Raw genomic sequence first — 24,159 nt, forward strand, 5'->3', positions numbered from 1 at the left:
ATATTTCCAGATTAAAGGAGACTAAAAAATAATGGCAGCGAAAGCAGCTTGTCATCCTAGATTGCTCCCGGATCAGAGGGGGAGACCATGAAAGATGGCATTAGTGAGACGCTTGGCTAAATGTGAACGTGGACCGTATAGGAGGTAATATTACCTCAAGGTAAATTGCCCAATTTTGATAATTATACCGTGGTTATGTAAGAAGCTATTCTTGCTCTCAGGAAAATGCCAGCTGAGGTGTTCAGGGTAAAGGGGCACCATGGCTGCAATTTACTCTTAAGTATTTCAGAAATAAACGTAAAAAGGGATGTGGCAAATGTGGCAAAATGTTAACAACCGATTTTTCTGACAACTCTTCTGCAAGGTCGATGTTATTTTGAAGTCGCAAGTGTTGAAACACTCTGCACGGGTTGCCTCCCCATTTCTCCAGGGTAAAGCCAAAGTTCTGGAAGTGGCCCACCAGAGCGTGTGTGATTTGGCCCTCCATTATGTCTCTTGCTTCTTTGCTCTTTCTTGTCCCCTTGGCTTGCTCTGCTCCTGGCACGCTGACCACCGCGCTGTGGCTGGAACGCCTGCACGTCAACTTTGTGAGGGGGGAGAGGTCATCTGTTTGGGTCACTGCTGAAGCCCCAGCATCTTACAACCGCCGAGCGTTCTTGACTAAACGAATACTGTCGAGCTTGAAAAGGTGCAGAAGAAAAGCAAATAAGAGCCAAGACTTATAAATTTATTATGTACCACGCAGTGCTCCAAGTGCTTTACAGATATCATCTCATCTATACCACAAAAACACTAGACATGGACACCATCGTCATCGTCATCATCACCATGTTGCCCACACATGTGGCAAACGTACGGAGGCAGGGTGGGAATGAGAGCCAGCAGGGAGTCAGCTGGATGGTAGCGTGTAAGGTGGCAAGCGGACATAATCAAAGTTGTCCTTGAAAATCTCTTAGTGGGGCGCCTGGGTGGCGCAGTCGGTTGAGCGTCCGACTTCAGCCAGGTCACGATCTCGCGGTCCGTGAGTTCGAGCCCCGCGTCGGGCTCTGGGCTGATGGCTCGGAGCCTGGAGCCTGTTTCCGATTCTGTGTCTCCCTCTCTCTCTGCCCCTCCCCCGTTCATGCTCTGTCTCTCTCTGTCCCAAAAATAAATAAATGTTGAAAAAAAAAATTAAAAAAAAAAAAAAAGAAAATCTCTTAGCAAGTCCCCGACACAGATGATTTCTTCCCCGAGCGTCGGATCCTTTCCCTGTATCTACAGTTGAGACCTGAACTCGATAGCTGGTTTGCGGGTGGGGGCCATGTTGTATGGAAATTTCCAGAGACATTTCCAGTTGAGAAATTGGCCTGGTGGGATGCTCACCCCAGGAAGGGAAGAGGGGATGATGACAACGGGGACCTTCACCAGAGTAAAGGTCTTTTCTAGTGTCAGAAACGGGGACAGAGTCTCATAAGCTCAGCCATCTCTCTCTGTGAGAGGACACGGAAATCAGTAAAGCCACGTGAGCTGTCTAGACCTTTGAGTTTCTGGGTACGGATGGCTCATCACATCTTGTGACAGCCTTTTCTGGTGTTTATCAACTCCTATCAGCAGTAACTAGTTCTTTATGTTTAACTCACACCTCCCACTGCAATTGCAGTCCGTTTCCTATTTCTCTCTGTACATTCAGAGAACAGATGCTCAACTTTCTCCTTCTAATCTTCCAGAGGATGGAAGATGCCCACTGAAAGCCTCCCTCCTCAGGTGACATTTTTTGTCTCAACCAAAGGGCTCCAGCCTCTTCATTTTTCTGCACGCTTCATTTTCCAGTCCACCATTTCAGTTACACTACATCAGATTTTTCAGTGAGCTCTACTCCCAACATGCAGCTCGAATTCACAACCCCAAGATCAAGAGTCGCATGCTCTACTGACTGAGCCAGCCGGGTGCCCTGCACCATGTTGGATTTAAAAAATAAATAAATAAACATAGTGGTTTTTTTTTTTTTGAAAAAGTAACACTTGCAAACGATGAAAATTTGAACAGAAGAAAAGCCTATCCAGAGAAATGTAAGTTTCTCTCCCATCCAAGACCTCTCAGTCTCCTTTTCTAGAATCAACCCTTCTCACCAGGGTCTCCTTCCAGAGAATTTTTTTAAGTCTATTAATTTATTTTGAGAGAGAGAGAGAGAGAGCAAGCAAGTGGTGGGGGAACAGGGAGAGAATCCCATGCAGGCTCCATGCTGCCAGAGCAGAGCCCTACATAGGGCTCAATCCCACGAACCTCGAGATCACATCCTGAGCCACAATCCAGACTTGGACGCTCAACCGACTGAGCCACCCAGGCACCCCCAGAGAATTTTCTCTATGTGCCAGGCAGCGTGTGAGCCACTGAGTAAACACGGAGTTACTGTCCTTCCAGAGCTCATCGGGTTATGGGGGTAGGGGGGAGGCAGACCAATGAGCGGGCCTGACGTGAAAAAGAAATCAGTGCCAAGGAAGTGCTAAGATGACACTTGACAATCGCCCCACGCTCCCTTGTAAGCTGTGTGGACCATGTGGGGAGCAGGCCACAAAAGCTTAGCCTTGTGCACGGTGGGAAGAGAAGACAGTGGCATTCTAGGTAGGAGCGGGGGCACCGGGACCCCTGCCAGGCTCTGGGCTAAGCCCTTTGCACCGAATGTCCTATGTAATCTTCACAGGGATATGAGGTGAGTGGCATTAGCCACCTTTTACAAACGAGGACACTTTTTGGCTCCAGAGATGTTAAGAGCCTGGCTGTCTGTCACACAACTGAGAATCAAACACTAACCTATCTTTCAGGAAAGCCTGGGCTCTCATCCGCCGTACCACGAACAGTTTCTGGGCTGGGGGGTGAGTGATGGATAATTCTGATACACTGCCTCCTTCCCCGTTCCCCTGCGGAGAGCCACTGGCCTGAAGGTAGCAGGTTGACTCAGTCTGTTAGCAAACTGAATTTTTCCATTTGAGGTGTGAGAGGGAGAGGACCGTGCATTGGCCTGGGAACCAGGAGCCCTCCGTCGTCGTAACTCCTGCTCTGCCTCTCATCATCCCTGTGACTTTGAGCAAGTCATTGTGTCATTGTACCCTCTGAACTTAGGGCCCTGACCTTGGAAGTGCAGAGCCTGGCGGGGATCATCCCTGGAAGCTTGATGGGATTTGCTGGTATTTCCATCATTCCAAAGCGCTGTAATGACACCTTCTGGAGCACAAAACTACATCCCTCTCTTGAGAAGGCCACAAAACCAGTTCTGTACATCTCTTTTCAAAGCACTTTGAAGAATGGATCCGTGGTGAGGGTAAAAAGCTGGCCCCGTCGTCCTGACGGGGTGAGATGTGAACATGTTAATCCTTGCCTGGCCTCTGCTTTCTGCTCACCGGTCTGAACACCATCCCCCACCCCCCAGTTCTCAATAAAGTGAAATGAGCCTTAGTTAAGTGAGCAAATACCGGTTTAATACATCCAACTTAATTAAAGTGATAATCAACTAGCAACTGAAGATAATCCTTGGTGAGCACTGGGAAGGGGCCCTCACGTTAATGGGTAATTGCAGGGATGTAATAACCTGAGAACTTTGCTCGGGCTGATTTCATGCTCGGGAAAGCAGCCCCGTGACGTACTGCAAGCCACAGAAAGAGGATCTGCCCTGGTCAGTAAGCCCCATAAAGCTAAGAGCAGAGAGGCTGAGTTGATCTAGAAAGAAAAAAAAAAAGGTGACTGAGGCATGGCCAGCAGATCATGAGCCTTCCTGCGTTTGGCTCGTTCCATTTCACATCAAACGTAGGGATTTGGAGACCAGATCTGGTCATTCGTGAAGCAAATTCTCCTTCTGGACCCCACAGTGACACGGGGTGGGAAGTTGGAGGAATCCAGCTCTCAGGTAAGCGTCTTTCTTCCACCCTCCCTTCCTTCTGCCCTGCTTCCCTCCTTCCTTCCTTCTCTCCCTCCTTTCTTCCTGCCTTTAAATTTCTTTTAAATGATGAAAGGGGCGCCTGGGTGGCGCAGTCGGTTAAGCGTCCGACTTCAGCCAGGTCACGATCTCGCGGTCCGCGAGTTCGAGCCCCGCGTCGGGCTCTGGGCTGATGGCTCGGAGCCTGGAGCCTGTTTCCGATTCTGTGTCTCCCTCTCTCTCTGCCCCTCCCCCGTTCATGCTCTGTCTCTCTCTGTCCCAAAAATAAATAAACGTTGAAAAAAAATTTTTTTTAAATAAATAAATAAATTTCTTTTAAATGATGAAAACAACACCTATTAAGCACAAAAGAACCACATTGCATGTAACTGTAAGAGGTATAAAACACAGGTCCTTAATCTCTACCCTCTCTCTCTCTCTCTCTCTCTTTCTCTTCTTTTCCTCCTTCCCATCTTTCTTTCCATTTTGTAAAATTATACGAGGCATGCAGGCTCAGTATAAAATACTCAAACAGTACAGAATGGTATTAGGCATAGAGGAAACCTACTTAGTATCCATTCTTCCTTCCTATCTTGTCTTCTTCCTCTCTCCCTCCCTCCCTTCCTGTCTCCTTTCCTTCAATTTTAAAAATTACATAGGTAATGTATGATGATCGTAGAAAAGCCGAGCAGCTCAGAATGGCATTGTATATAAAGGAAAGTCCTCAGGGCCCATCCCGTCTCCCCACCCACCTTTTCATACCTGACAGACAGAGAGACTTACTTGACTCCTTTTAATGGCTGCATAGTATTCTGTACTGTGTCCCACGATTTATTTATTGGGTGCCAGGTAAGTTTCTGAAACATACATTGGAATTGTTATAAAAGTTTAGAGGAAATGCAAGAAAGATATAAATTGGATTGTTTGCTACTGAAAATTCCATTTTATAGATAGCAATCATATCCATTTCTATAGCACTTTATACTTTGAAAATTGCCTTTGAAATATCACCTTATTTGATCCTCTTGTATAGCAGCTCTGGGAAATAGGCAGATTATTATCTCCATTTTTTACAGATAAGGAAACTGAGGCCCAGGGAAATGAAGGAACAGAAATACGGGCTCACAGCTAGTTATGGATTCTCAGTCTGGTCCTCCTTACAGCGCTGTGAATTTAAGCTGCATTTCATCTCACAAGTCGTAAGAGATTTAGACATTCCCCCACTTCTAAGTTTGTGGTGTAGGAAATCCATCCAAGTCATACAGATTCCCTTCTTATTCGCACTTAGAAGGGGAAGAAATACAATATGTTGCATTATCCTATAGGAAAAGAAATGTTTAAATCTGTAAGTCATTCCGAAGTTCATTTTATTTAAAATCAGAAAAGGCCCATCAGCACCCTACTGCCAAACTTCTGTAATATGTTCTGTAAGGTTTGTAGTTTTAACACTGTTTTGGCTGGAGAAGGGGGCTTTCCAGGGTATTCCCCAAATAAGCAGCTTTAATTATACTTTTTTTTTTTAAGGAGAAAAGCTGGGTGAATGAAGGAGGTGATCAGGTCTCTCTAAACAGATCTGCTCTAAAAATAGAAATGATTTCAGGAGTTACCTTGGCCATTTCTTCCAAATGTTTCGGATCATTACAATTTCAAGTTGTTGGGTTGAAGATGTGTGCATTAAGGTTGAGTGCAGCCCCATTTTGTAATTAACACATTCGATGTGTGTCTTCCCCTCTGGGCTAACTTGTCTTCCCAGCACTGTTATTCCCAGCGTGTAACACAGGCTCTGGCACATGTAGGCACTCGGTACAATTTGTTGGAAGGGTATGCAAATAAACCAATCAGTGAGGTTTCCGCCAGGCTGCGTAACTCAGGCAAGCGTCTATACTGCGGCTGGCAGACATGGCTTTAAGCAATAGGAAAAAGCCTTGCATTGGACGGGAGGGAGAAGTATGGTCACATACACTTGGAAATAAACCTTTTTTTTTTTTTTTTTTTTTTTTGGAAATAAACCTTTTGTTCTGAATCTCAGCTGGGCATATTTCTGACTTTTTGAACACAGGTTTACACAATGAAAGAACACATCATATGTCAGAAGTTTTATGGATTGATTCTCATGTTGAGCGGTACCTTTCTCTCAGGTAAGAAAATGTACTTTTGTGATTTCTTTCAATGTCTTATATACAGTAGGTGAAATGAACCATTTGCAAAGTCGTGGGGCTGCCTCTCAACGGCTTCCTTTGGGTCAATATGGCTGCAGGACAAGTTGAAACTTCAGTAAATGCATCCATTCACTCAGGATTGTGTAAGACTGATAGAAAACTGGCTTCAAGTACCCAGTAGTTTGGATGATTGTCTTTGACATTTCATTTTCTTTTTTTTTCCTAAATAAAGTAGCCTCCACACCCAACATGGGGCTTGAACTCACAACTCCGAGGTCAAAAGTTGTGTGTTCTACCAACTGAGCCAGGCAGGCGCTGTCTTTGACATTTCTTAATGCAGCTCTGAAATGCCATTTGATGGCTAATGCACACTTAAAAGAAGCTTTCAGTTTTCTTTTGGGCTGTTTTCTCTCATGCAAAATGCTGTATTTAAAGTTCCCTGCAGCACGATAATATCATCTTTCTTTCTTTTAAGATATGTATTTTAGGGGCGCCTGGGTGGCTCAGTCGGTTAAGCATCTGACTTTGGCTCAGGTCATGATCTCACGGTTTGTGGGTTTGAGTCTCGCACCAGGCTCTGTGCTGACAGCTCAGAGCCTGGGGCCTGCTTCGGATTCGGTGCCTCCCTCTCTCTCTGCCCCTTCCCCACTTATACTCTCTCTGTCTCTCTAAAATAAGTAACATTAAAAAACTTTTTAAAAATACAATATGTATTTTAAATCCAACAGTTTTTAAAATTGTTTTATACGGTCATTATTCTTTTCTTTTACTTTATTTTATTATGTATATATTGTGTATTTCTTTATTTTATTTGATTATGATATCACCTTTATCTCCTTTACATGGCAACAATCAATCATAGAATATAGATGGGGAAACTGAGGCGTGCCAAAAGCTGGTCACTGATCCACGGTGACAAACAGGCATCTGTTCTGGGGTGGCCCAGACCTTGCCTAGGCTCTGTGGCAGGACTGGAGATAGATTCTGTCTTTGTTTTTATTCTGCAGTGAATAGATGATTAAGACAATTGAACTGAAGTAGCTGGTAATTTGGAGACTTCGGGGAAAAGGTCGTCCTGGAAGGCTGCAACTTGGTCCATATTAAGTAAATTCAGTTGATAACATTGTTCACTTAGCACATCAGTCTTTAGCTAAAAGGTCATGCATGCCAGTGAGTGACAATTCTTGATGAAATAGACCTGGGGTTTAATTTGAATAGCCCTCAGATTGAGTGCTAATCTTCTGGAAAAACACCAAATCATCATCACCATCAACAACAAACACTGACTGGCTTCTTGCTGTGTGCAGGGCCTGATGGGAAACCATGTTTCTCATAATAAAGCTTGAAATGGGACCTATGGGGCACAGCGGCGACTCTGTCACCTGGCCTTGACTACCTGCTAAGATGTTGATTTATCTTTCTCTGCCTGTTTCCTCAAAGGCCAGAAGCTGTTTTCTCCATTTCTGTATCCAAAACATACAGCATAGGACTTGACCCACAGGTTAGGCATTAGGTACCTATTTGCTGATTCACTAAGTTTGTTTTATTTAATAAATTAATGCAACTTGAAATCACACATTTTTGAACTCCTGTTTGGTGATGCTATATGTGACACAGACTCTACGTGGGTTTTTTTTTTTTTTTGAGGGGTCACGGGGCATGAAATAGAGGGATCTAGGAACAGAGGGATCTGGAAGTCTTTCCTGTAGTCATGAAAGAAAAAAGTGGAAGAATGTGTTGTCCTGGAAAATGAGAATGAGTTTGTGAGGAATGTCACTGGTCAATGGAAATTATGATGGATAGGCAGATTTTCAACCTGAAGAAGTCATTTTATTTTTTTTATTTATTTATTAAAAAAAATTTTTTTTTAACGTTTATTTATTTTTGAGACAGAGAGAGACAGGGCATGAAGGGGGGAGGGGCAGAGAGAGAAGGAGACACAGAATCGGAAGCAGGCTCCAGGCTCTGAGCCATCAGCCCAGAGCCCGATGCGGGGCTCGAACTCACGGACCGCAAGATCGTGACCTGAGCTGAAGTCGGACGCTCAACCGACTGCGCCACCCAGGCGCCCCAAGAAGTCATTTTAAAGCATTCACAAGGTTTTCCAGACTAAGTCTCAAAACCATGGGTCGAGACAATGATTTTTTTTTTTGAGGTTATCAAATAATTAATTCTAATTTTTCTTCAATTGGCGAGAAGCTCATCGTTTTCTTCCTGGGGGGTGGGGGAGGATTCTGTCCTGGAAACAATGGCATAACTAAGGTTCGGTTCCCTTCAGGCTCCGGACGAGTCACCAGCTTCCCCAACTGTGAGGGTCATTGTAGGATAGAGGGCTAAGGGCAACACTGGGCACAAGACTCAGATGCTCTAAATGGATGGAGCCAGAGTGTGGAAAAAAGCCATGTTCCTAGAAGAACACCAAGGGTCAAAAAGAAGAAACCGAGTCTGTCCTAAGGTCGAAGGGTTGAGAGCCGAGCCAGCAAGAATGGATGAAGACAGGTCAGGGACTGAATAGTTGCAGAATGGAGCAGGAGATGAGGAATAAACCTGAAATAGACTCCTCACTGGTCTTCCTGCTTCTGCTCGTGCTCTGCTATAGCCCATTCTCCACACCACGGCCAGAGCAATCCTTTAACGTGTCAACTCAGAGCTTGTCCCTTTTTTTTTTTTTTTTTTACTCAAAACCTGCTAATACATTTCCAGGACAATTAGAATACAATCGCAATTCTTTTTTAAAGATAAACTGCAGATCCTTTTATGTAAGTTTATTTATTCATTTGGCGAGAGGAAGAGAGAGAAGCAGGGGAGGGGCAGGGGGAGAGGGAGACAGAGAGAATCCCAAGGAGGCTCCGCTCTGTTAAGCGAGGAGCCCGATGTGGGGCTCGAACTCACGAGCCATGAGATCGTGACCTGAGCTGAGATCAAGAGCTGGATGCTCAACTAACGGAGCCACCCAGGTACCCCAGTCCAAATTCTTTAATAAGACCTAAAAAGCACTGCGTGATCTGGTCTCCCACTGCTTCTTGGGCCTCGTTTCCTACCATGCTGCCTCTCTCACTCCACCCCAGACGTGCTGGCTTCCTTCCTATTCCTTGAACATGTCAAGCACAGTCTTACTTCAGGGCCTTTATATGTGCTATTACCCATGTCTGGGTCACTCTTACTCCACATTTGTGTAGCCCTGGCTGTTTTTAGTCTCCTAGAACTGGGTGGAAACGACTCTTCTCTCAGAGGGGTCTTCCCAAACTATCCTGTCTAATGTAGATATTCCCATTCGCCTTATCCCCATTAGCTAACTCATCAGCTTATTCATTTCCTTCAGAGCACTTTTCACAATTTGTGATTCTTTTTTTTTTTAAGATTTTATTTTTAAGTAATCTCTACACCCAACATGGGGCTCAAACTCACAACCCCGAGATCAAGAGCACAAGCTCTACCGACTGAGCCAGCCAGGCACCCCACAAGTTGTAATTTTTTTTTTCTTTTTTACATGTAATTTGTTGTCAAGTTAGCTAACATACAGAGTATACGGTGTGCTCTTGGCTTCGGGAGTAGATTCCCATGATTCATCGCTAATTTGTAATTCTTATATTTACTTGTTTATTGACTACCTCTCTCTCAGGAATGTAAGCCGATTAGGGCCAAGGACCTGAGGTGAATATGAGTTCACTCTAGCACTGATACATAGTTGAGTAGATGAATTCTCCAGGGTTCTTCTGGCTTTCTGAGTAAAGACATCCATTTTGTTGGGTAAGACATGGGCCTTGGACCCAAAATTTGAAGGAACAATCACATTACCTATGTGGGGGTGATTCTTCTGCTTCCTATTTTGAGAAGAATTCTTGACAGGCCCCATATGTGGTCAGCGTCCTGTGGCCTGGAAGAGCAGGTGTGTTGGAAAACTCTGTGGTTAGTGACTGGTGACAGAAATGAGGCTCAAAGGTGGATGCTTTTACATATGACAGATCTGGCTTATCCACAGGTTAGCCGGTTACTCACAAGACCAGCGGGAAGTGTAGGCACTGGGTATCAGGCAGTAACTCCCATTCTCTATGGCTGTTCACGTGATGACCATGGTGTTGTGGGTAACGGAGCTCCCCAGTATCAAGCACCTATCCATAGATCAACTCAGACAGCCACGGATCTTCTAGAACTCAGACCTGGTCTACAAGAGTTTTCCATGCTCCTGAACATTCATTTGCCAGAGTTTGTGCAGGTATAGGTTTCGCATACTATGGAAATGAGGGTCTGCCCACTCCCCTTTTAGGAGCGAGTGCTGACATTTCCCAGTTGAGGCAGGCATGGTGTACCCTTGCGGAATGCCCGTCCTCAGAGTGGGCAGATTTTCCAGGGTATAAAAGCAGCCGATGCCTCTGGTGGGTCCCTTCCCTAAAATTTGCTCTGCCTTGTCTCCCCCTTCTGATAGGAGGTATTTCCAGGTGGTAAGCTGGGCCTTGAGCCTTATGCAGTATTATGAATTGAATTGTGTCCCCCCCAAATTCATATGTTGAGGTCCTCTCCCTTAGCACCTCAGAATGTAATCACATTTGGGAGTAGGGTCAATGCAAACGTAATTAGTTAAGTAAAGTTGGGGTCATACTGGAGTAGGGTGGGCCCCTAATCTGAGATGACTGGTGTCCTTATAAAAGGAGAAAATTTGCACACAGACACGCATACAGGGAGAGGGCCATGTGGAGACAAAGGTGGAGGTTGGGGGAGATCAAAAGAAGTCACAAAACACCGAATGTTGCCAGCAAACCAGAACCTAGCAGAGAGACAAGGCACAGGTTTTGCCCCTCAGAGCCCTTAGAAGGAAAGGAGGCTGCCGACACTTTGATCTCAGCTGGTAGCCTCCAGAGCTGTGGGACAATAAATGTCTGTGGTTCAACCCACTGGTCTGTGGTACTTTGTTACAGCACCCAAACGACTGCTCAGTAAGGCTCTCTGGATTGGAAATCTTGAGTAAAATAGAGGAGAGCGGGTCACCTCATTGGGGGAGAAACAGAGACCAGGCCATGCCTATGGTGCCAGACTGTGATGAGCTTCGTTCGTCCACTCCCCCTAAGATGGTTCAAGGCAGTGTATCTAGAATCTCAGGCCCCTAAGTTTTGAAACACTTTAACATTGCAAGGAGAAACATGGCCTAGAGAGGACAGAGAAACAAATACAGGATATATCTGATGATTGCTTAATGCTGTCTGCAGAAAATTAAGGGGTTGTGCAGAAAAAGAATCATTTGGATTGCTTGTCTCTTAGAATTCTAAGCTTTTTACTCCGTGACTTTTAAAATGAATGTATTTGTGACTTTGGGGGTCCGATAGGAAGAGGAAACTTTACAGTTCAGAACTTCTCATTCTATGTCAGATACTTCGCTCACATCTCTGATGCCTTTGCACAAGGAACGGCCCTCTATCTGCCATCCATTAGACTCCAACTCAGTGCCCTAATGGTGGGCAAACCATTGATCAGAAAATAGCTATAAAGGACCTACTATGTACCAGCCATGATGCTGGGCACTGGAAACTGGCAGTAGAGGGCCAAGACTCTGGTTAAGCCACTGCCCTGAAAAACCAGCCAATACAAGAGTTGGAGCATTCTGGGAAAAACTGGCGTTATTTCATGCTCAGTGAATTCAGTTCTGCTTCAAAATTGTGTAAACATGGCATCACCAGGCAGAGCAGCTTTGGAACTTAGCAAAAAGCAAAATAAAATTACGTACTGAGTAATCATTATAGCAAGAGTTTTCTTTTCCCCCCAGGATCTGCCAGAGACAGACCTGGGACACAATCGTTTGCTCTATCAATCTGGTAGAGAGTTAAAAAAAAAAAAAAAAAGGTAGCTGGCAGACATAGGCACCACAAGAAAAGAAAAATACAGACCAATATCCCTTATGGGTATAGATGCAAAATTCTTTCTTTTAAAGATTTAAAAAATTGTTAAGTCATCTCTACATCCAACATGAGGCTTGAACCCACAAACCCCAAGACCAAAGTCGCATGCTCTTCTGACTGAGCCAGCCAGGTGCCCCTGAAAATTTCTTTTTTTTTTTCTTTTAAGTAAGTTTTACATCTAATATGGGTCTTTAACTCACGACTCTGAGATTAAGAGTCTCATGCTCTACCCACTGAGCCAGCCAGGTTCCCCTGGACAAAAAAATTCTTAACAAAATACTAGCAGACTGAATCCAGCAATATATTGAGAGGATTCTATACCTTGACCAAGTGGAATTTATGCAGGAAAAAAGTTTGACAAAAATCCAACACCTTTTCATGACTAAAACACTTGCCACACTAGAAATGGAAGGGAACTTCCTCCAGCTTATAAGACCATCTAGCAAAGGCCCACAGTAAACATTATACTTAATGATGAAAAGCGGAAAACTTTCCCCTAAGATCAGGAACAAGACCAGAATACCCACTTTTACCTCTTGTATTCAACATTACCGGAAGTTCTAGCCATAGAACTTGGGCAAGAAAAAGATATAAAAGGCATCCAAACTGGAACGAAAAAGGAAAACCATCTCTATTTGCAGATGATTACATGTTCTTACATATAGAACGCCCTACAGAATCTGCAAAAAAAAAAAAAAAAAAAAAAGACATTTAAGTTAATAAACACATTCAGCCAAGTTGCAAGACACAAGATCCACACAAAAATTTAGTGGTATTTCTATGTACTAGTAAGGCACAATCTGAAACAAAGTTACAAAAATAATTTCATTTACAATAGCATATAAAAGAATAACATACCTATGGGGCGGCTGGGTGGCTCAGTCGGTTAAGTGTCCGACTTCAGCTCAGGTCATAATCTTGTGGCTTGTGGGTTCGGGCCCCGCGGCCGGCTCTGTGCTGACAGCTCAGAGCCTGGAGCCTGCTTTAGATTCTGTGTCTCCCTCTCTCTCTCTCCGCGCCTCCTCCACTCACGCTCTTTCTCTCTCTCTCTAAAAAAAATAAATAAACATTTTTAAAAATTAAAAAAAAGAATAAAATACCTAGGAATAAATTTAATCAAGTAGTTGAAAGACTTCTACATTCAAACTGCAAACATTGCTGAAAGAAATTAAAGGAGACCTAAATAAATGGAAAAGATCCCACGTTCACGGATTTAATATTAAGGTAACATGATTTTGGGGTGTCTGGCTGGCTCAGTCAGTAGAGCTATTTGACTCTTGATCTTGGGTTTATTGGGCATACAGCTTACTTTAAAAAAAAGATAACAGGATTTAATATTAAAATGTCAATATTCCCCGGAGAGATCTACAAATTAATTGCAAATCTTATCAAAATCCAAGGGCTTTTTTTTTTTTAACAGATAAGGAAAAGATGATTGTGCAATTCATATGGAATTGCAAGGGACTCTGAATAGCCAAAACGATCTTGAAAAAGAACAAAATTGGAGAATTCACACATCCCAGTTTCAAAACTTACTACAAGGTTATGGTAATCAAAACAGTATGTTATTGGCATCAGAACAGATATAGGTTAATGGCACAGAATGGGAAGTCCAGAAAGAAACCCATGCATATATGTATGGTCAGTTAATTTTTCACAAGGGGGCCAAGAGCATTCAATGGGGAAAAATAGTCTCTTCAACAAATGGTGCTAGCCCAACTGGACATGTAAACTTACACATATACATATAAACACATAAAAAGAATGAAGTTGGACTCCCTCTTCACACCATGTACAAAAATTAAGTCAAAGCAGATGAAAGATCAAACGTAAGAACAACTATAAAAAACGGAAGAAATCTTCATGACCTTGGTTTTGGCAATAGAGTCTTAGAACCGACACCAAAAGAATGAGCAGTGGGGCGCCTGGGTGGCTCAGTCAGTTAAGCATCTGACTCTTGATTTTAGCTCAGGTCGTGATCTCATGGTTCGTACATTCGAGCCCTGTGTCAGGCTCCTTGCTGACGGTGCGGAGCCTGCTTGGGATTCTTTCTCTCTCTCTCTCTCTCTCTGCCCCTCCCCTGCTCTCTCTCTCTCAAAATAAATCAACAACAACAACAAAAGAATAAGCAGGAAAAGAAAAAATGGATAAATTGGATTTCATCTGAATTAAAAATTTATGCATCAAAGGACACTATCAAGAAACTGAGAAAACAAACTAGAGAATGGGAGAAAATGTTTTCCAGTCACACATCTCATAAGGTCCTAGGATCTAGAATATTTATCGGAGCACCTGGGTGACTCAGTCCATTGAGCGTCCAACTTTGGCTCCGGTCATCTTGCGGTTTGTGAGTTTGAGCCCCCGCATCGGGCTCACTGCTGTCAGCTTTGGATCCTCTGTCCCCGTCTCTCTACCTGTTCCCCAGTTGTGCTCTGTCTCTTTCAAAAATAAATAATAAAACATTTTTTAAAAAATAGAACAGGGGCGCCTGGGTGGCTCAGTTGGTTGGGTGACCAACTTCGGCTCAGGTCATGATCTGACAGTTTGTGAGTTCGCGCCCCACGTTGGGCTCTGTGCTGACAGGTCAGAGCCTGGAGCCTGCTTCGGATTCTACCTCTCTCTACCCCTCCCCTGCTCATGCTCTGTGTCTCTCTGTTTCTCAATAATAAATAATCATTAAAAAATTTAAAAAAAAATAGACCATATAAAGAGTGCTTACAATTCAACAACAAAAAGACAAATGACACAACTTAAAAATGGGCAAAGGGCTTGAATAGACATTTCTCCAAAGAAGATATGCACATGGCCAACAAGCACATGAAAAGATGCTCAATGTCATTAGTCATTAGGGAAATGTAAACCAAAACCATGGGGAGACACCACTCCACGCCCTCTGTGATGGTTATAATACTAATTTATTTTTTTTTATTTTTTTATTAAAAAAAAATTTTTTTTTTCAACATTTATTTATTTTTGGGACAGAGAGAGACAGAGCATGAACGGGGGAGGGGCAGAGAGAGGGAGACACAGAATCGGAAGCAGGCTCCAGGCTCTGAGCCATCAGCCCAGAGCCTGACGCGGGGCTCAAACTCACGGACCTTGAGATCGTGACCTGGCTGAAGTCGGACGCTTAACCGACTGCGCCACCCAGGCGCCCCATAATACTAATTTAAAGAAATGGAAAATAGCAAATGTTGGTGACGAAGTAGAGAAATTAGAACCCGTATAAACTGCTGGAGGGAATATGAAGTGGCTGCTGTGGAAACCAGTGGCTGTTACTCAGTAAGTTAAACATAGAATTACTACGTGACCCGTCCTAGATATGTACCCAAAAGCAACGAAGGCATGTTCACACAAAACAAATGACATGAGTGTCCACACAGGCACTGTTCATAATAGTTAAAAGGTAGAAACAACCCCAAAGTCCATTAACAGATGAGTCAGTAAACAAAATGTAGTATATCCCTACAATGGAATGTCATTCCACCATCAAGAATAATGATGTATTGGGGCGCCTGGCTGATTCGGTTGGAAATGCGTGTGACTCTTGATCTCAGAGTTGTGAGTTCGAGCCCCACGTTGTGTGTAGAGATTACTTATATGAAATGTCCAGAATAGTCAAATCCATACAGACAGAAAGTAGATTAGTGGTTGCCAGCAGGACGGAGGAGGGAAGGGTCATTGACTGCCTGACGGATATGGGGTTTCCTTTTGGGAGGCTGAGGATGTTCTAGAACTCCTAGAATAATGGTGATGGTCATATCCCATCACGAATGTGCTGACTGCCACTGAACTGTACACTTTAAAACGATTCATATGGTGAATTTTGTAGTATGTGAATTTTCTCAATGTAAATAAAATGGTGCCTGGCACTCCCAGGGCTGTAACAGAGCCGTTTAAACGAGGCTCATAAGTTTTTCCTAACATGGGAGATACTTATGTCATCATGTTACGTGAGAAAAGCAGGGTACCAAATTTTCCATACAATATGATCTCAGCCACGTAGAAATAAACAAAACTCGTGCACGGCAGAAAAGGAACGCCAAAGGAAATTTGCCAACATGTTGTCTCCGGGTGGTAGGGCTCTGGCTGACTTTGTTCTCATCTTTTTACTTTTCTACTGCTTTCCATTTTTTCTTTTAAAAAGCATGCACAGTATCACTTCTATAATGGAAGAAACAGGGTTTTTCTTTTAAGTGAGGAAAACAATAAATGTAATTGAAAATAAAAGGAAACAGGATAGGGGCGAGGAGACACAGAGGAGCCAAATCAAGAGGGAACACGCTTCGGGGGAGCAATCATGCAATTTGGGCTTGAAAATTGCCAGGGAACAGATGGCAGCGTCCAAGCAGACATCTGCAATGGATAGTTAAATCATATGCAAAGGCACAAGTGGCCTTTGAAGCAGGCCCTGGAGAGGCCCAGCTGAGAACGCTGCTCGCCAGTCCAAACAGAAGGGCAAAGCCCTTGTCCCGCCTCGGCACAGCCTGGTCCCCTCTGAGCCCCAGCTGGGGGCCCGGGGGCTTGCAGCAGGGCTCCGTGCAGACGCTCCTGCCTGTGTGAGGGTACAAAAGAGGTTTGGGAGAAGAAAGAGACTTCTAATAATGACAGTGGTGAACATGGCAGCTGACATTTACACGGGGCTTCACAGTTTATAAACATTTCATACATAAAACCTAAATGGCACTTACTACTGCGCCATCTCTCATAATGGCCCTGCGAGGACGGTAATTATTATTCCTATCTTACCATGGAGGAATGAGACACAAAGAAGTGACGTAGGTGTATTTAACATTCATACAGTGCTCACTAAATGCCACTGTCCTAAAAGCTTTCTCGTGCGTTAATTGTCCACGTTCATGCAGTGAGCAAGGGGCAGACCTAGGACTCAGAGCTGGTTCTTTGGACTCCATTACACCAACTTCTGCTCATATCCAGGTAGACCTTACCTCTGCCCCCAGAAACACAGAGTCTCAAGTATGGCTACAAGTGGTTCTATCGATCGATCAATCGATCCATCCATCCATCCATCCATCTTTATTTTTCTGATTATAAATTTAACACATGATTGTATAAAAACTGCAAATATCGGGGCACTTCGGTGGCTTAGTCCATTAAGTGTCTGAGTTTGGCTCAGGTCGTGATCTCACCATTTGTGAGTTTGAGCCCCGCATCGGACTCTCTGCTGACAGCACAGAGCCCGCTTCGGTTCCTCTGTTCCCCTCTCTCTCTGCCCCTCTCTCTCTCACACACTCTCTCTCTCAAAATAAATAAATAAATAAATAAACATTAAGGCCCTGGGTGGCTCAGTTGTTTAAGCGTCATGATCTCATGGCTCGTGAGTTCGAGCCCCATGTCAGGCTCTATGCTGACAGCTCAGAGCCTTGGAGCCTGCTTCGGATTCTGTGTCTCCCTCTCTCTCTGCCCCTCCCCCACGCACGCTCTGTCTCTTTCTCTCTATCAAAAAATAAATAAAATTTTGAAAAATTCTATAAAAAGTAAACATTAAAAACAAAAAAATAAAAAGTGCAAATATTACTGAAATAAGTAACATAGAAAGTAAAAGTCCCCCTAAATCTCACACCTAAAGATACTCATTCTTTTAAAAAAAAAATTTTTTTTAACATTTATTTATTTTTGAGACAGAGAGAGACAGAGCATGAACGGGGGAGGGTCAGAGAGAGGGAGACACAGAATCTGAAACAGGCTCCAGGCTCTGAGCTGTCAGCACAGAGCCTGATGTGGGGCTCGAACCCACGGACCGCGAGATCATGACCTGAGCCGAAGTTAGCCGCGAGATCATGACCTGAGCCGAAGTTAGCCGCTTAACCGACTGAGCCACCCAGGCGCCCCTAAAGATACTCATTCTTAACTGCTTGGTGTGTGTTTTTCTGGCTTTTTTTCTATGCTAAGGCACATATTTTTCTCTTATTTTAAACAGTAGGATGATATTCTGTCTATACTTATGTAACTCACATTTCTTATAATATGGAGCCTTGGAAATCTCTCCATGATTGTATCGATCTACCTTGTTTGCCTTAATTGTCCATTATACAGAGGTAACAGTTGCTTAACTAGTCACTTATGGACTGACATACAAGTATTCTTACTTTTTCTCAATTACAAACAATACCGCAATAAATATCCTGGTACTTGCATTGTTGTATACATGTACATTTGTCTAGAATAAATTGATAGAAATGGAATTGATGGGTCAAAAGTATATACACAGCTATCCACAATGAAAGTGTTCATAGATATTGGCAAATTGCCCGTCAGAAAAAAAGACTGTATTGGGGAGCCTGGCTGGCTCAGTCAGCAGAGCTATGTAACTCTTGATCTCCAGATCATGAGTTCCAGCCCCAAGTTGAGAGTAGAGTTTACAAAAAAAAAAAAAAAAAAAAAAAAAAAAAGACTGAATTATTGTGCTGGTTGAACATCTTTGTGAATATGCTAAAAAACATTGATCCTCCTCCAGGAGCCTTCTTTTTCTTTTTAAAGATTTTTAAAAAAATGTTTATTTTTGAGAGAGAGAGCAAGTATGAGCAAGGGAGGGGCAGAGAGAGAGGGAGACAGAGGAGCTGAAGCAGGTTCTGTGCTGACAGCAGAGAGCCTCATGTGGGGCTCGAACTCATGAACCATGAGATCATGACCTCAGCCAAAGTCAGACACTTAGCTGAGCCACCCAGGTGCCCCTAAAGATTTTATTTATTTTTATTTTTAAAAAAATTTTAATGTTTATTAATTTTTTGAGAGACAGAGAAAGACAGAGCGAGAGTGGGGGAGGGGCAGAGAGAGAGGGAGAGACCCAGGATCCGAAGCAGGCTCCAGGCTCTGAGCTGGCCGCACAGAGCCCGATGCGGGGCTCGAGTTCACAAACCGTGAGATCATGACCTGAGTCGAAGCTGGACGCTTAACTGACTGAGCCACCCAGGCGCCCCAAGATTTAATTTTTTTAAAGTAATCTCTGTACCCAATGTGTTGCTCGAACTTATAAATAACCCTAAGATCAAGAGCCACATGCTTGGGACGCCTGGCGGGCTCAGTCAGTGGAACATGCTACTCTTGATCTCAGGGTTGTGAGTTGGAGCCCCACGTTGGATGTAGAGATTACTAAAAAATAAATGAACTTAAAGAAATAGATCGTACTAATTGGTGCTCCCACGACAGTGTATTAAAATGACTTGTTTCCTCACAAGCTTGTCAATGCTGGCTATTCTCAGTCTAAAGTGCTATCATTTCAAAAGGTAAAAATGGTTATCTCCTTGTTGTAACTTGTGTTTCAAAAATAGCGAGGGGCCATCTTTTTATATTTCTGATGTAGTTATGTTGCATGTTTGTGTCCTTTGGCAACTGGCTTTATATGAGTATATTGCAGAGAGGAGGGGCCCTGTAGATAATATGGGATTATGATACATTCTCCTTTAAAGGACAAATGAGCCTTGGAGATTTATGCTCATCATAAAACCTGTTCTTAAACGTTGTATTTGACGTCATTTTGGGGGGTTGAACAGAAAAGCAGTTAACCAACCATAATCGAGATTTGGGTTTCATAGTGATTATCGCCTTGTGGGATGACCTCCAGATTTATTAGCCACATGAAAGATGATAAGATAATATAATCACATAAGCCAGGGATAGAAATAAACATTTGCTCATCCACCATGGACAGTTCAGAAATAGCTCACTGGCAGGTGGATGGTATGGGTTCCGGCACATGGCGGGAGGCGGGGGGTGGGGGGGTGGGGTGTGTGTGCGCGTGTGCGCGCATGCGTGCGTGTGGGCAGGCACGTACTTGTTTGCCTTTGCAAGACATCAGTGGAGGAATGGAGGGCGAGAGAATATTGTAGGGCTGGAGAATACCTAGAAGCTTTCATCTGGGGACATCTTCCAGAAGCAGGGAAGCGGTCACTTCCTGCCAGCCTTTGTAGTGTGCTGTTCTGGCAGGACACTGTCAGTTGTAGAGTGGCGGTCCCAGGGTCACATCCCTAATGCAGAGAGAGGTTGGAATTCTGTTCTGTCATAAAGCTCTTTTTGGTTTGTCAGGTACCGTGCTGGGGCTGGAATTAGGTTGATATTTGCCAATTCTCAGATATTTGCCTCGTGGCCTGGGGTGTGAGGTTTGTAACGCTGATGCTGTCACCATTCACCAATGGCTTCCTGTGAAGCAAAGGGCATGCTCAAGTTTAAATTTTCATAGATATTGCCAGATCGACCACGAAATGACTGTACCGATGGCCATGTTCTTCAGCAATGTTTGAGAGGGCTTGGCATGCATCATCTCACTTAATCTTCAAGCTTGTAAGGTCACTAGATAGGGGTATTATCTGGTGTAGATTATAATGTGAGTGGTGGGCCCGAGTTGTGCCTGCATACTGGGGCCCTGACTCCCCATTTTATTGAGGCAAACGTTGAGGCATGGGGAGGTTAAGGTACGTGTTCAAAGTTACACAGCTGATGAATGTCAGAGCTGAGATTCCAACCCAGGCTCATTGACTCCAGAGCCAGTGGTAACTGGGTCCATGGCCCCCTGGAACCTCTTAAAGATACGCAGCTCCCTTGGTGAGGAGCTGGAAGGGGGGAATTGGGGTACATTCAAGGCAGTGCCATTTATCTTACTTCTGAGTGCAGACAGAAGCCTTGAAGCTTCGGTATTGTCCGCCTGGTCACCCTCTGGGCCCCTGTCGGTGCCTTCAGCGAGACGCAGTCTCCAGAGACAGAATAAATCAAGTAATTTGGCTCAGGAAAAGGCATTGGAGAAATAAATTGCTGTTGCACCATGAATATAATAAGGCAGTTAGGTAGATGGAAATAGCTATCTTTTGATTACACGAGCGAAGATTATGTGCAGCAAATTTTAAGTCCAAGCTGCCTTTTCTTTGGCCTCTTCCCTGCCAACTACTTACATACTTCTAGCTGCCTCCCCGAAATGTCCAGCTGGTGTGTGCTCTGGGAACACTAATCTGACTTTTCATATTAGCGCAGGCAAAATATAATTAGGAAGAAACTCTTCTGCCAAAAAATGTCACATGCCAATGTCAAACAGAGATGATTTGTGTATCTCCATTATTTGGGCTGTTTTGCAGCAGTATTGACTCATAATGGTATTGTGTAACCTGGATATGACTATGTGGCCAAAGATGATAAAATTGAATTTTTGTTACCGAAATTTCATTTGCTTTCTCTTTCCCCTATCCCCAAATTTGGACAGATGCACTTTCACTGAAAGGAAAAAGACTGGATTTTTATGGAAGAGCTGACACGTACGTGAGCCTGACCAACACGGTTCCTGAACTCAGTCGATTCACAGCATGCATTGACCTGGTATTCGTGGATGACAAATCAAGCGATTGGATGGCCTTCTCCTATATTACTAATAACACCTTCCTGGGCAGAGAAGACATAGACCTTGGACTTGCAGGAGACCATCAGCAGCTAATACTGTCCAACTTGGGGAAGACTTTTTATATCCGTTACCAACTGGCTCCGTTTCAGTGGCATACAATCTGCTTGCTATGGGATGGTGTCAAGGGCAGATTAGAGCTCTTCCTGAATACAGAAAGGATACTGGTAGTGATGGATCAACCACAAAGCCTGACACCTAACGGGACTCTGATTCTAGGACATTTTCTCAAGAACTGGGACAGCCAGGTTAAAAGCCCACTGCCTGGCTTTGCTGGCAGCTTGTACTACTTTCAACTCTGGGACCACGTCCTGGAAAATGAGGACTTTATGAAGTGTTTGGGTGGAAACGTAGTTAGTTGGGAAGAAGATGTTTGGCTCATCAACAAGATCATCCCAACTGTTGACATGAGACTGCGCTGCTGTGAGTAACTTCTGAATTGTCCTCCTAGGCAAGGGTTGTGCTGATGCAGTCGTCTGCTTGCTGCTCTGGATGACCCACTCTTGGCCAAGGCTCTGTTTTCTTCAGAGGGGCCCACGGTTGCCACCGTTTTGTCATCTTTTTTTTTTTTTTTAATGTAGGACAAATACTATTTTCTTTCCTTTTTTGTGTGTGTTTTATTTTGATATGATTTCAAGCTTGCAGAAAAATTACAACAGGACAGAGAACTTCAATATGTTCTTTACCCACATTCACTATTACATTTTCCCCATGTTTTATTCTTCTTTTTCCTTCTCTTTCTTCCTCCATTCACACACACACACACACACACACACACGCACACACCCTGTTTCTTAATCATTTGAGAGTAAGTTGCAGACATAATGCCTCATTACCCCTAAATGTCTCAAAATATCTCAGTGTGTACTTCTTTAGAATAAGGACATTCTCTTTGTGGAACACCGATACAGCACGAATATCTAATTCATACTCCATATTCAAATTTAACCAATTATCCTACTAATTTCTTTTATAGCTATTTTTTGCTTGGTCCAGAATCCAATTCAAGATCATGCATTGCAGTTAGTTACCACGTCTCGTTAGATGAATCTGGAACAGATCCTTAGTCCTTTCCTGTCTTTCATGATGCCAATTTTTCCCATTACTGGCGATGATCATTTGATTCTGACGATGATTCTAGATTTCTCCACTGTGCAGTTCCTATTTTCCCCTTTGTAATTAACTAATTTCCAGGGGGAATATCTGGAGGCTACGTAAACATCCCATTATTATCAAACTTTCACCCAGTAGTTTTACATCTATTGATGATTCTTGCCTCAGTGACTTGGTTGCAAAGTGATGATTTTTAAAACTCCATTGTTTTTCAACATGTATTAGTTCGTATTTTATTGTAAGGGAGAGTGTTTTCTTCTTCCACATTTACTTATATATTCCTTCCGTTGTTTATGTGTTTATACCAACACGAACTCATGGATTCTTCCCTTATTCGATGGGTTACAATCTGTTGCTATCATCTATTTTGATGTTCAAATTGGCCCTCTTTTGGCCAGCGGGAGTCCTTCCATCTGGCTCTTGTGTCCTTTTGACATGTTCCCAGCTTTTTTTTTTTTTTTTTTTTTTTTAGTATTTCCTTAGTTTCAGCACAACAGGATGTTATAGGCTCATCTTGTACTTTTTCTGCTAAGCTCAAGAATCAGCCATTTTACCAAGGAGTCCTGGGTCCTTTTTAGCAAGCAATGGGATTTATAAACCAATTCATTTTTCTTTTGTGAGCAATGATGATGTTAGAGAACTGTTTGGGATGGAGTTCTTGTAACAAAACTGGCTTTTTGGAATGACGCATGTTATTTTTCTCCTTCTTTCCAATTTCGATGAGAAAATATAGGGTTGCTTTTCTCTGTACAACCCCATTCTCCCCTCAAATCCAATCTTTTCCACCCTCAGCAGTAGCAGGTCCTGAGTGTGGGTAAAGTCAGTGATAACAACATCCAGATGGGATTTTTTTTTCTCATTTCCTGAAATGTTCACTCATTTTTAGGTTTTATTGACGATTCTTATGGATTTGGGGGAGAGGTATCAAGGGAATGAGGGCTAGACCCATGCTTAATAGGCTCTCACAGATTATATAGATATGTTTTCACCAGTGGTCTGGGTACTGTTTGATTTAATGGCAGAGGCGCATTCCAGAGGGTTTCTGTGTTTCTTGGAGATCAGACTAAAGCAAAGGAACCGGAATGCTATTCCTTTGGGTGACTACCTGAAGGCATTTGGTTTTTCTCTTTTCTGAAGCCTTGGAAATAAAAGAGAATAGTCCTAGCTGGCTCTGATTACAAAAAGGAGCTAAGGACTAGCAGGTTAAGCCTGAACAGCTCACCCAAAGCAGTTTAAAGTAACTTTATCTTTGATCTAAAGAACCGGAAGTATGGCTCTATTAAATCCATATGCTCAGGAGTGGTTTTTGAAAACCTAATCTGGCTAGTGAATTGCCATGACCTTTTCTACCACTTTGTTGGTAAAATGCTAAATCTAACTGATGCGTTAAAGTGCTAGACAACCCCCATTTACTTTGCTCTGTTGTACACTCTTTAATGTACAATCTATCTTCTTGGTCTGATTGAGTCCTGATAGGCATAATACACAAATAATCCAACACAACAAAAAGGAAAAGAAAACACAATCTGAAATGACAACCAGCAAAAGGAGTAGAAAAGATTATTTCTACTATTCAGGTTTCTTCAAATGTTCTTTCTAAACCTTAGACCAGGGGTCCAGAGGTCCAGAATGGCCTCGATGGGTGGGCAAAGCCCTTGAAATTGCATGCAACATACTAAAAATGCAAGATGGATTCTTTTTTCC

General features: G+C 43.3%; 1 protein-coding gene across 1 annotated transcript; it reads left to right on the forward strand.

Annotated features, from left to right (window-relative positions):
* The first annotated feature begins 798 nt into the window (after positions 1-798).
* LOC122477155 (adhesion G-protein coupled receptor G4-like) lies at positions 799-22,894 on the forward strand. Its single transcript, XM_043570024.1, has 2 exons — positions 799-907; positions 21,151-22,894. Exons 1-2 carry the CDS (start codon positions 799-801, stop codon positions 21,771-21,773), a joined length of 732 nt encoding a protein of 243 aa, XP_043425959.1. The 3' UTR covers positions 21,774-22,894.
* Positions 22,895-24,159: the final 1,265 nt, after the last annotated feature.

The sequence above is a fragment of the Prionailurus bengalensis genome, chromosome X, assembly GCF_016509475.1.
Source record: "Prionailurus bengalensis isolate Pbe53 chromosome X, Fcat_Pben_1.1_paternal_pri, whole genome shotgun sequence".
Classification (NCBI taxonomy): domain Eukaryota; kingdom Metazoa; phylum Chordata; class Mammalia; order Carnivora; family Felidae; genus Prionailurus; species Prionailurus bengalensis.

Excerpts from the sequence above, each read along its gene's own strand:
- LOC122477155 (XM_043570024.1), top strand. The coding sequence starts at position 799 with ATGGACACCATCGTCATCGTCATCATCACCATGTTGCCCACACATGTG. Across the intron at positions 908-21,150 it reads AGTCAGCTGGATGGTAGCGT|ATGCACTTTCACTGAAAGGA; the intron begins GTAAGGTGGCAA and ends AAATTTGGACAG.